General features: G+C 42.5%; 1 protein-coding gene across 1 annotated transcript in view; it reads left to right on the forward strand.

Annotated features, from left to right (window-relative positions):
* The window catches only part of LOC145359464 (dipeptidyl peptidase 8-like), a 45,978-nt gene continuing 32,714 nt past the window's right edge, over positions 1-13,264 (forward strand). Inside the window, exons 1-5 of the mRNA XM_080214023.1 lie at positions 1-70; positions 3,088-3,356; positions 8,307-8,419; positions 8,503-8,676; positions 11,666-11,834. Coding sequence (XP_080070149.1) covers positions 3,098-3,356; positions 8,307-8,419; positions 8,503-8,676; positions 11,666-11,834 — 715 coding nt within the window. The 5' untranslated portion in view covers positions 1-70; positions 3,088-3,097. The remainder of the gene's footprint in view (positions 71-3,087; positions 3,357-8,306; positions 8,420-8,502; positions 8,677-11,665; positions 11,835-13,264) is intronic.

Raw genomic sequence — 13,264 nt, forward strand, 5'->3', positions numbered from 1 at the left:
TGGCAGCGGAAGTGGAGGAAAGCGGAAGTGTATAAAGAGGCAGGAAGAGAGTGAGGGAGTTCCAGACTGGGTGAGAATGTCAGAATAATCATTATCATTGTGATTTTATTTAAGAAAAGAGACACAGAAAGGTTAAATAAAGTCTCACTAGTCATTTGTAATTTACAGAATTAAGCAATGTTTTCCTCACCATTGAATTCCTGCAGCTGTTGTCATGATTCCTTCACAAAGCAACTGCTGAAATGTTCTAAATCTGGAATTTTCCAAAATATTAACTAAACCCAATTCAGGTTGCTCCAATTTCTAGGTTAGCCTGCAGACTGAAGCTTAACTCAGGGCCATGGGTTTGACCCCCGTGTTGGGCACTATATTTTTTGGGCTGGTGCGATGGCACTGCTGCCTCACAGCGCCAGGGACCCAGGTTCAATTCCTGGCTTGGGTCGCTGTCTGTGTGGAGTCTGCACATTCTCCCTGCGTCTGCGTGGGTTTCCTCCGGGTGCTCCAGTTTCCTCCCGTGTTCCAAAGATGTGTGGGTTAGGTGGATTGGCCATGCTAAATTAACCCTTAGTGTCCAAAGACGTATAGGTTATGTGCATTTGAGGGATTAATACACGGGGTTATGGGTATAGGGTGTGGAGAGATGCTCTGTCTGCAAGTCGGTGCAGACTCAATGGGCCAAACGGCCTCCTGCACTGTATTGATTCTACAATTCTATGAAACCTTTTGGAACCTTTTATTGAAATGCATTTTTTTTTTGGTTATATTGTCATTTTTTGCCCTCTTGGAATTCCTGTCAATCCTACCTACTGCCGCCCCCACACTCCCTAAAAGAAATGTAATTTTTTTGTGCAAAGGCATGAGGAAAATCTTTTTCACGCAGTGGTTGGCTAAGGTCTGGAATGCACTGTCTGAGAGTGTGGCAGAGGCAAGTTCAAGAGGAAATTGGATGATTATTTGAAAAGAAACAAATGCAGTGCTATGGGGGGGAGGGGCAGGAGAATGGCACAAGGCGAAATGCTCATTCAGAGAGCTAGTGCAGCCACAGTGGGCCAAATAGCCTCCTTCTGCACTGTAACAGTTCTGTGATTTTCCCTGAAAATCTTAAACTGAAAATGACATGTTATCTGATTCTGTTTAGGGCTGCCGCCTGATGAATGATTTGAGTTGTCTATTTGGAAGTTTGATTTATAAAGCTGGAGCAAAAAAATTCTTCTTTAAAATTGAGATTTATTTTTCTTTGCTTATTTCTGTGTCCTACTTGACGCTTTCAATAAATAATCGGAGTAGCTGTCAGAATTCAATCCATCACCTTACCGTCTGGCTATTAACTTAACCAGAAGTGACAGCAGCAGCGATATTTTGCTTTTGTTGAAGAACTGACAATTCTTTTCTGTAGAATGAGATTTTCTGGACGACAGATTGCAGCAGTTTAGCTCAAAGCACATTTATTTATTAGACTGCAATGTGTAAAAGAAAAAAATGCCTTTATTTATGTAGTTCAGGATGTTACAAAATGCTTTACTCTTAAAACGTGACTATTCTTGTAATGTAGAGAGCAGGTTTGCATCTACCCAATTATGGAACAAAAGGTTTTAAACCTGTATGAATGTATTAGTTTTCTATGCTATTCAATCAGGTCGAAAAATCAAAAATGGAAAGCAATTTTGACAATTCCCACTTTGTGCAACTCTCTCAAAAATTGAGACAGTCTCTTGAACTAAAGCAGTACGATATTGGGCTAGCAACAGCATCAAAGTGCTAAATCAGCAGTCCTCTTTTCTTAACTGAGTAATCTCCAGCTGCATTGTAGTGGGGCGGCACAGTGGTTAGCACTGCTGCCTCAGTGCCAGGGACCTGAGTTCAATTCCAGGCTTGGGTCACTATTTATGTGGAGTTTGCACATTCTCCACATGTCTGCATGGGTTTCCTCTGGGTGCTCCGGTTTCCTCCCACAATCCAAAAAAATGTGTTGGTTAGGTGGATTGGCCATGCTAAATTCTCCCTCAGTGTACCTGAAGAGGTGCCGGACTGCAGCAACCGCCGGATTTTCAGAGTAACTTCATTACAGTGTTAATGTAAGCCTATTGTGACAAATAAATTTTTAAAAAATGTAGTTCTCAAATCCAACATTCACTGCGTCTTTGTACTGAAAGCCCCACCTGCATTTCAGCATGAGATCAACTCATATTACAGACCATATATCATCGAATCTCTACAGTACAGAAGCAGGCCATTTAGTCCATCAAGTCTGCACTGACCACTCATAATCCCATGCATTTACCCCCGCTAGTTGCCCTAATCCTAAGGGTCAATTTAGCATGGCCAATCCATCAAATCCACACATCTTTGGACTGTGGGAAAAAAACCAGAGCACCCGGAGGAAAGCCACACAGGCATGGGAACCAAGCCAGGAATCAAACCTGAATTCCTGGCACCGCGGGGCAATAGTGGCTAACCACTGTGCCATTGTGTACCCGCTATATTTGATTTGATTTATTATTGTCACATGTATTAACATGCAGTGAAAAGTATTAATTCTTACACGCTATACAAACAAAGCATCGAGAAGGAAACAAGAGAGTGCAAACTGTAGTGTTACAGACATAGTTATGGTGTAGAAAAGGATCAACTTAGTACATTCAAAAGGCTGACGACAACAGGGAAGAAGCTGTTCTTGAGTCGGTTGGTACGTGACTTCAGACTTTTGTATCTTTTTCCTCGTGGAAGAAGGTGGAAGAGAGAATGTCCTGGGTGCGTGGTGTCCTTAATTATGTTGGCTGCTTTGTGGAGGCAGCGGGAAGTGTAGACAGTCAATGGATGGGAAGCTGGTTTGTGTGATGGATTGGGCTACATTCACAACATTTTGTAGTTTCTTGCAGTCTTGGGCAGGCAAAAGAACTTATTTCAGGAAATCCAATGTGTGGTACTATGTTCTGTGGGCCAGATTGCTTTGACTTATGGGCATGAAGTGTCATATACTCAAAGAATAGGGTGTTGGCCTTCAAATGCATTGTGTGCAATTGCTGGTGTGATGTTCTGTGTTGCACCATTGCAGTTTGCACTTAATTCTCTGTCTTCATCCTTTAGGAGGAAAGTGATGGCTGCAGCAATGGAAACTGAGCAACCTAATATTGAGGTCTTTGAAACAGCCTCTGCAAGTGCTGCTTTGGACATTGAAGAATCAGATGAACCCGAGCCATACTATGTGGAGAGGTACTCCTGGAGTCGTTTACGGAAGTTAATCACTGATAGCCGGAAGCTGCATGGACACATGATGGCAAAATCTCCTCATGATTTTTGTTTTGTAAAGAAAAATGATCCTGAAGGACTTCATTCAGATAGGGTCTATTATCTAGGTGAGCAGCCTCCCACCTGTAGCAGGCTTGTAGTTTCATCTGTTACAGTTCACACCTTATTCCACAAGACTGGCAGTTGCATTAGTCATTTTTTTTGTCCCTATCAGCTTATGCCTGTTTGATGCCTGGATGTGTCTGCCTCTGTTTGCTTGTGGTTCCAGTGTTACAACTAATGAATGCAACAATCATCGCTTTTGTTTTAAGTAATATCAGATCATTATTTCTTCAGTTGCTGTAATGTGACCAATAGATTATTACTTTAACAAACACAATATCCATCACTTTACGCAGCTTGGGGCAATGAATTCACATGACTAAACTATGTTCAGAAAATGCTTGTTCTTCATGAACACACAGGCTGGTATTATTTATTTATTTGCTTATTCATCCTGGAGCACTCAGTATTGTATCCCTCACCACCAGTTTTCACCCTAGATAACAGGCTTCTGACTATGCAGTATATCACAGCAAGCTGATCTAGTTCCACTTGCAGTGAAATCCAGCAAGGGCCATTGGACAGCCACTTACAATGGGGACACTCACTCACCCCAGCACAAGACAGCTTAGGTTAATTATAATCCTTCTAACCTTCACCCTTCATCCAACACAGACTAAGGAATCAGTTGTTATTTCTCTTTTCTGCTGCTCCAAACTGGCTGCTCTTGGTATCTGTCATTGCCACTCTGTGAGTAGCCACTTGAAAACAGGAGCAAATTAATAACACATGCCACAGAGTCATAGAGGATTACAGCATGGAAGCAGGCCCTTCGGCCCAACTTGTCCATGCCACCCATTTTATTTAACCGCTAAGCTCGTCCCAATTGCCTTCAGTTGGCCCATATCTCTCTGTACCCATCGTAAGTAACTGTCTAAATGCTTTTTAAAAGACAAAATTGTACCTGCCTCTACTACTACCTCTGGCAGTTTTTCCAGATACTCACCACCCTCTGTGTAAAAAAAAAAATTGCCCCTCTGGAGCCTTTTGTGTCTCTCCCCTCTCACCTTAAACCTGTGTCCTCTAGTTTTAGACTTACTAACCTTTGGGAAAATATGTTGACTATCTAGCTGATCTATGCCCCTCATTATTTTATAGACTTCTATAAGATCACCCCTAAGTCTCTTATATTCCAGGGAAAGAAGTCCCAGTGTGTCCAGCCTCTCCTTATAACTCAGACCATCAAATCTTGGTCGCATCTAGGTAACCTTTCCTACACTGTTTCTAGTTTGATAATATCCTTTCTATAATAGGGTGATCAGAACTGTACACAGTCCTGTCCCTCCCTCAATGTTTCAGGAATTGTTATAGCATCACAATTCCATGTACCCATCCATGCCCTGAGCTCATCTGCCTTACCTGTCAGGCCACTTGCTTTGAAATAAATTAATCTAGACTCCCCTTTCTCTCTGCCGTACTCTGACCTGTCTAGTACGAGGATTACTGACATCATCTTTACTATTTAACGTGCTGTCTTTTACTGCATCGCTGTCCTCAACTCGCTCTTTTGTTTCCCTACTATTTGGGGTCCCCCCCACCTCAACTCATTTAAACACTCCTGTGTGGCTCTAGCAAGTCTCTCCACCAGGATGTTAGTCTCTCTTCAGTCCAAGTGTTATGTTATAGGAGCAAATATATTTTGGACAATATCCTGTTATCCTCTCCCTCACCTGGGGGAGGTTGACATGTATTCAAGTGGTTCGAACTTGCTTTTTCCTAGTGGAAGAAGCTGGACAAGACTAATGTGTAAAACAAAGTTGGAACGGTTGCATACAATTAAGTGCCTCCCTCTAAAAGACTTGTGACAGTGGTGTTACGAACTTCAGTCTACAGCAAAATCAATGAGCGTTGTATTCTAACTGTCCCGTATGTGAGAATTTTGTGAGGTTCCACTTACTGGGATGGATCTGATACTTGGGCACATTTCCTCCTAGTACATCCAGCAGTAATCAGTATTTGAATTTGTATAGTGTATACACAGGTATTGCACATCTAAATAGTTTCTGTACACAGTCAATATGTATAGTGTGCAAACACGAATATCATACAAGTTGTCCTCACAAATACTCAATGTTAATGTACTCAGACATGCGTATTGTCTATGGACAGTACACTCTCAAAGAAATAATGATAAATGCTGTACTCACACATTCACAATATTCAGTGAGATACTACATGCATGGACAAAAGCACTGTTCCTTCATGGGGAGACCATCCTATAATCAGGGTGGCACCTGAAGTTTATTATTTATTAGTCACACGTAGGCTTACATTAACAAATTAAGTTACTGTGAAAATCTCCTAGTTGCCACACTCTGGCGCCTGTTCGGGTACACTGAGGGAGAATGTAACATGATCAGTGCACTAACCTGCACATCTTTGGACTATGCAGGAAACTGGAGCGCCCGGAGGAAACCTACGCAGACACGTGGAGAATGTGCAAACTCTGCACAGACGGTGACCCAAGCCAGGAATCAAACCTGGGTCCCTGGTGCTGTGAGGCAGCAGTGCTAACCACTGTGCCAACTTACTTGCATATTATAGAATGTTACTGCTTGATAACCTTCACAGTTTGGGGAACACTGGTGTCCCTTTAGTTTACCAGCAGTGTTAGTAAGATTCTGTATGGGAACAACTTGAAGTCTCAGATTCTGTTTGTCTCAGTCCTTGCTCACCTCAAGGGTTGGTTTCTTTCCTCTCATATCCTTTCCCTTTGCTTAAGATCTCGGTCACATGCCTTGCCAATACACCACTTTTGCCACCTTTCCAGCATGGGGAATTTTTGTTCTCATTCTTACTTGTACACATTTGGTAACTCCTTTTATGCAGCCTGCTTTCTCTTCTGAACTTTTCCGCCAAGTTCAAGAAAAAAAACAATGATGACAATGAAATACATCAAAATAATGTTAAAGAGTAATCTGTGCAGCTTTCGGAAACTCAAACTGAAGTTGTAACAGAGGAAAAAGGCAAAGGAAAGAGCACTAAGAGCGGAGTTGAAAAATGTGCTGAAACTTCTTCGGTGTAACATGCAACAAAATTGTAAAGCTATTTATTAAGAACATTAACAATTTTTTAATTTGTTTGTGTGATGCTGCAAACCTTTAAAAAGTATTGTGAATAAAAACAGTGAAGAAATGAAAGGGATGGTACTTTTGTTTAAAATATAAAAAAAACCAAGGAACTACATAAAGACATACTTATTCACTGAAATTACCATAAATATATGAATAATGTCTTTACACTTGCAGCGTATGGTAATCATTGATGCGCAGAGATTTATCTTTTATATTTGTGGTTCTACTAGTGAAGGGACAATAAAGAGAAACATGAGTTCAAATCCTACCATGTTATTGTGGGAAATTGAATTCAATTGAAAACAAATTCTGAATGTAAGATGCAGGTATCTGTACAGACATAACCAGAAGGCCATGTCTTTAAAAAACTAACTGGGTCACTAACAGCCCCTCAAGGGAAGGAAGTCTGCTGTCCTGACCCAGTCTGGTCGACATACAAATCCAGTCCCACACTGGTGGGATTGAATCTTAACTGTCCTCTGAAATAGCCCAGCAAACCTGTAAGCTCTGCCAACCGAGGAGCAGCTGAGGATGGCAATAGAATGCTCACCTTTTCACTAACCCTCACATCATGAGAATGAATGAAAAGAAATGGCAAACATAATTTGCATACAAATTAATGCAGAAATTCTGTAATTTGAAGATTAATGTTGAGAGTGTATAATTTATATATTAGTGTAAGGAATGCACTGTTCATTGCATTAATGTGGGGAGTGTATAATTTGTACATTGGGGTTGTGTTTTTGTGGATTTATTAATTTGTTGAGTGAGTAATTGGTGTATCAATGTGTAAAATGTATATATAATCATAAAAATCTCAGTGTAGAGGAACACAGTGTCTTTAATTGCACCAGTGCTGTTTCCATGTTGAAGCTATCTACTCTGTGACTTTATCTTTCCTTAAATCTTTTCATAATTTTCTTCAATGATTTATCTAATTTCGTCTTAAATCCTCTGATTGACTCAGCATTGATTGCTGCTTCTGACAAATACATTTTATACGCCAAACGCCCTTTGCATGCACAAACATGTCCTTACTGTCCTCCTCCCCTCCCCCTGAGGTGACACTATGGCATAGTGGTTAGCACTGCTACCCCACAGCACCAGGGACCCAGGTTTGATTCCCGGCTTGGGTCACTGCCTGTGCGGAGTTTGCATGTTCTCCCTGTGCTTCTGGCTTTCCTCCGGGTGCTCTGGTTTCCTCCCACAATGTGAAAGACGTGCTGGTCAGGTGCACTGGCCAAACTAAATTCTCCCTCAGTGTACCTGAACAGTTACCGGAGTGTGGCGACTAGGAGATTTTCACAGTAACTTCATTGCAGTGTTAATGTAAGCCTACTTGTGACAAATAAATAAACTTCAAACTACTTGCATTAATCCCACATCTATGCCTGCTTTGTAGCAATGGAAGTGCCCCTTCACTATTTACCCTCTGAAACTCTTAAAATTTGAATACTTCCAGTAGAATCCAGTGCTTCTATTCCAGTGAATACCTTCCTAGTTTTTGAATTCTCTTGTCGTTGCTTTATCCTTTTACCCCTGGCCTTAACCCCAGTCAATCTACATTGTACCTTTTCCATGAATTTACTATTTTCCCAGGAGTGCAGCTGCAGTATAACCAATGTTTTGCTGTGCATGCTAACGCATAATTGTACATTTACTAATTTAAGGGTGTTAAATTGTTGCATATTTATTAATAAAAGGTCATAGATCTGTACATTTACTACTGAGGAGAGCATACAGAATAAAGGTACCGTATAGCAAGCTGAAAATCTCCAATTTATTGTTGATTAAGTTATTGATTTTGAGAGTTCTGCTTGACAATGGGTACGATGAATTGATCTGGTGTGTAATTGATTTTAATATGTCATTCCATTCCAGCCATGTCAAACGAAAACCGGGAAAATAGATTGTTCTACTCAGAAATTCCCCATAAGATAAACAAGGATACTGTCCTGCTGCTCTTATGGAAACCTCTGCTGGACTATTTTCAGGTACGGGAAACAGTGTGACAATTGTTATTTCACTGACTGCTAAATGTAGATAAACCAAATGACTTTTCATATTGATGTCCCAGTCCGTTCCTGACTACGGAATTTACTGTCGTGAAGAAGAACTGTTGCGGGAAAGGAAGAGAATCGGAACGATTGGAATTGCATCCTACGATTTCCACAGAGAAAGCGGAATGTTTCTGTTCCAGGCGAGCAACAACATCTATTTCACAGTGGACGGTGGTAACGCAGGTTTTACTGTGAGTCCAACTGTTTATTTCCACCTCTACAAATTTGACTTACTTTTGTCCTCTTTCATATCCGTGTGCTAGTGTTGTTTGAATGAGAGACCAGATACCTCCTTTGTGGACCTTTTTAGTACCTTTAAGAAGCAAAGAAGACATAATCCAGGAAATTATAGGCTGGTGAGCCTGACGTCTGGTGGGGAAGCTTTTGGAGATGATCCTGAGGGACTGGATACATGCACACTTGAAAGAATATGGACTAGTTAGTGACAGGCAGCATGGTTTTTTATGGGGAAGGTCATGTCTCACCAACTTGATTGAGATTTTGAAGAGGTGACAGAGATAATTGATGAGGGAAGGGCTCCGGGTGTAGTTTTTATTGACTTTACTAAGGTGTTTGACAAAGTCCCACGTGGCAGACTGGTACAAAAGCTAAAATCACATGGGACTCAGGATGGGCTGGCTAGATGGATACAGAATGCCTTGGTCATAGAAGATAAAGATTACCAGTGGAAGGGTGTTTTTCAGAACGGAGATTTGTAGCTAATAGTGTTCTGCAAGGGTCAGTGTTGGGATCTCTGTTGTTTGTAGTATTTGTAAATGAACTGGAGGAAAACATGGGTGATATGATTAGTAAATTTGCAGGTGACACGAGATTGGTGAATTGCTGATAGTGCCGGGATTGTGAGAGGACACAGCAGGATATAGATAGATTGGAGATTTGGGCACAGAATCTGGACAAACGTGAGGTGATGCATTTTGAAGCTTCAAATTTAGGCTTGAATTATATTGTAAATGGCACACCCCTTAGGACATACTGGTAAGGTAACATACAGAGGGAACTGGGCGTGCAGGTCCACAGTTCTCTAAATGTGGCAACACAGGTGGCCAAGGTGATTAAGAAGGTATATGGCACGCTTGCCTTCATCCGTCAGGAGATACAAAAGTGCAAGAACTGACAAATCACATTGCAGCTATATAAAACCTTGGTTAGGCTGTATTTAAAGTTATTAGTCACAGGTAGGCTAAGATTAACACAGCAATGAAGTTACTGTGAAAATCCCCTAGTTGCCACACTCTGGCACCAGTTCAGGTACACTGAGGGAGAATTTAGCATGGCTAATCCACCTTACCAGTGTGTCTTTCGAACTGTGGGAGGAAACCAGAGCATTTGGAGGAAACCCACACAGACACAGGGAGAACGTACAGATTCCACATGGACAGTGACCCAAGCCGGGAATTGAGCCCAGGCCCCGGCACTGTGAGGTCCCTGTGCTAACCACTGTGCCATCCCACTGGAGTATTATATGCAGTTATGGTCACCACACTACCAGAAAGAGATCAAAGCTTTGGAAAGAATGCAAAGAAGGTTCACCAGGATGTTGCCTGATCTCGAGGGTGTGGGCTATTAGGAGAGGTTGAATAAACTAGGATTGTTTTCATTGAAAAGACAGAGGCTGAGGGGGAGACCTGACTGAGGTCTACAAAATTATGAGAGGCATTGACAGGGTGACTAGTCAGAGGCTTTTTCCCAGGGTGGAAGTGTCAATTACAAGGGGACACAGGTTCAAGGTGAGAGGGAGGAAAGTTTAAGGGAGATGTGCAGGGGAAGTTTTTCACACAGTAAGTGGTGGGTGCCTGGAATGTGCTGCCAAAGGAGGTGATGGGTACATGAATAGGAAGGGAGTAAAGGGACAGGGACCGAGTAAGGGCAGAAGTTTTTTTTTAGTTTACTTATGGCATAGGCCTGGAGGGCCAAAGGGCCTACCCTGTGCTGTACTTCTCTTTGCACCTTGTTCTTTAATTCTGTGTAAAGACTGTAACATAGTTGGCTCGCTCTGTGGTGTTGCCTTCCTGGTCACCCAGCTCCATGGCTTAGCGCCAAAATCATCTTGTCTGATAATCTAGTTTCTGTGTGAGCCAGCAGCACGATCCTGGCGTGAGCTAGCAGTGTGATCCAGGTGTGAGCTCGCAGTGTGATCCAGGTGTGAGCTCGCAGTGTGATCCCAGCATGGAGTAGCACAGTGATACTGGTGTGAGCTAGTAGTGCAATGCCAATACAATGTGTGTGTGAAATAGTCATTTAGTCATTGGGCTGCAGTCAGAACCATGATGGGCCACATACTCGCTGTGGGCCACTGGTTGCCCACCCTTGGTTAAGAATCAACTCCATTATGTGGGTCTGGAGTCACAAGTAGGCCAGACCCTGGGTAAAGCTGGCAGATTTTTTCCCCTGCAGGACTTTAGTGAACCAGATTGGTTTTCATGACAATCCATTAGCTTCATAGTTTCATGATCATTGTTAGTGAGACTGGCTTTTCAGTCCATATTTATTAATTGAACTCATCTTGTGGAAGCATTAGTCTAGTCCTCTGGATTATGTGTTCAGTAACATTAGCATTTTGCTCATGTCGCCATTGATCAAAACATAGAAAATAGAAGTGTAAACCATTTGGCCCTTCAAGCCTGTTCCTCCATTCAGTACAATCATGGCTGATCCTTTATCTCAACGCCATATGACTGCACCTTCCGCATACCCCTTGACACCTTTAAAGTCTAGATATCTATTTCCTTCTTAAATATATTCAGTGACTTGGCCTCCAGACCCTTCTGTGGTAGAAATTCCATAGGTCCACCATCTTCTGAGTGAAGAAGTTCCTCCTCATCTCAGTCCTAAATGGCCTACCCCATATCCTGAGACTGTGTCTCTTTTTTCTTGATCCTCCGAGCCAGAGGAAACAACATCCTGCATCCAGTCTGTCCAGCCCTGTTAGAATTTTAGTTGAAAGATTAGATGAAAGCTTGACCCGGAATAACTTGTGACTGCCAATAAAGAAGATTTTTCCATTAAGAAATGGATAAAACAATCCATTGCAGTAAGGAGGAAACTTTCTATTTTCCGCAAGTTGAACAGCCTATCCTCCCAAAGAGAATCAAAATTATTTCAAAGTTGTGAGATGACACAGTAATAAATAGAGATGATTAAATACCTTTTACTTTACAGAATGAACCATTAAATCCTTCACCAGTGAAAACCAGTTGTCCCAACATCAGGATGGATCCCAAAATTTGCCCTGCCGATCCATCTTGGATCTCATTCATTCACAGCAATGACTTGTGGATTTCCAACATTGAAACAGGCGAAGAAAGACGACTCACGTTTGCACATAAAGGTACTGATGAGTCCGACAGAAATGCTACATTAATCTAAACCTGTATCCACAGTGTAAAAGCAAATTACTGCGGATGCTGGAATCTGAAACCAAAAGAAAACCCTGGAAAATCTCAGCAGGTCTGGTAGCATCTGTAAGGAGAGAAACAAACTGACGTTTTGAGTCCAGATGACTCTTTGTCAAAGCTGAGCTATGTCAATTCTTTTCTCTCTTTACAGATGCTGCCAGACCTGCTGAGATTTTCCGCACTTTCTCTTTTGGCTCCTGTATCCACTGTGTTCTGAGATCTGTTCCAGTCGCCCTTGGAATACCAGCGACTTATGGGATCTGTTCTGATACCACTCTTACACACAGTGATAGATGGAATTTGGCTTGGCAAAAGAAAGATGTGTATTGGTATAGCACCTGTCACGTGCTTAGGAAGTCCTAAAACACTTTATAGCCACTGAAATCAGCCAACGATAGCCTTCTATCCTCGGTAAGAAATGGAATGTGCGCTAATTGTATGATGTCAAGAACAACAGAAGTTAAGTGCTGTGCGGGGACAAGAAAGGGGAGGTTTTCTGTGATTTTGTACGCAATCCTGGACAACAGCAGCAGACAAACACACCCATGCCCTCTTTCCTTGTGAATGAGGTTTGTTAACAGTTTATGATACAGTGCAGAAGGAAGCCATTTGGCCCACAATCCCACCCATGCCCTATAAGAACATAAGAAATAGGAGCAGGAGTAGGCCATCTAGCCCTTTGAGCCTGCCCCGCCATTCAATAAGATCATGGCTGATATGTCGTGTCTCAGTTCCACTTTCCCGCCCGCTCCCCATAACCCTTAATCCCCTGTCTTATCAAAAACCCATCAACCCGCGTCTTAAATATATTTAGCGAGGCAGCCTCCACCACTTCCATGGGCAGAGAATTCCAGAGATTCACCACCCTTTGAGTGAAGAAGTTCCTCCTCAACTCCATTCTAAACCGCCCCCCCCTTTATCTTGAGGCTGTGCCCTCTAGTCCTACTGTCCTTTCTAAGCGGGAAGAGTCTCTCCACCTCTACCCTATCCATCCCATTCATCATCTTATATGTCTCAATGAGATCTCCCCTCATTTTTCTAAACTCTAACGTGTACAAGCCTAGTTTATTCAGCCTCTCCTCATAGTTCAAACCCCTCAACTCCAGTATCAGCCTAGTAAACCTCCTCTGCACTCCCTCCAAGGCCAAAATATCCTTGCGTAAGTGCGGCGACCAAAACTGCACACAGTACTCCAGCTGCGGCCTCACCAGTGCCCTGTACAGTTGCAGCAAGACCTCCCTACTTTTATATTCAATCCCCCTCGCTATGAAGGCCAGCATCCCATTCGCCTTCCTGACCACCTGCTGCACCTGCAGGCTGGGTTTTTGCGACTCATGCACAAGGACCCTGAGGTCCCTCTGCA

Source organism: Carcharhinus amblyrhynchos, chromosome 28 (assembly GCF_965287045.1).
Source record: "Carcharhinus amblyrhynchos chromosome 28, sCarAmb.v2.hapA, whole genome shotgun sequence".
Classification (NCBI taxonomy): domain Eukaryota; kingdom Metazoa; phylum Chordata; class Chondrichthyes; order Carcharhiniformes; family Carcharhinidae; genus Carcharhinus; species Carcharhinus amblyrhynchos.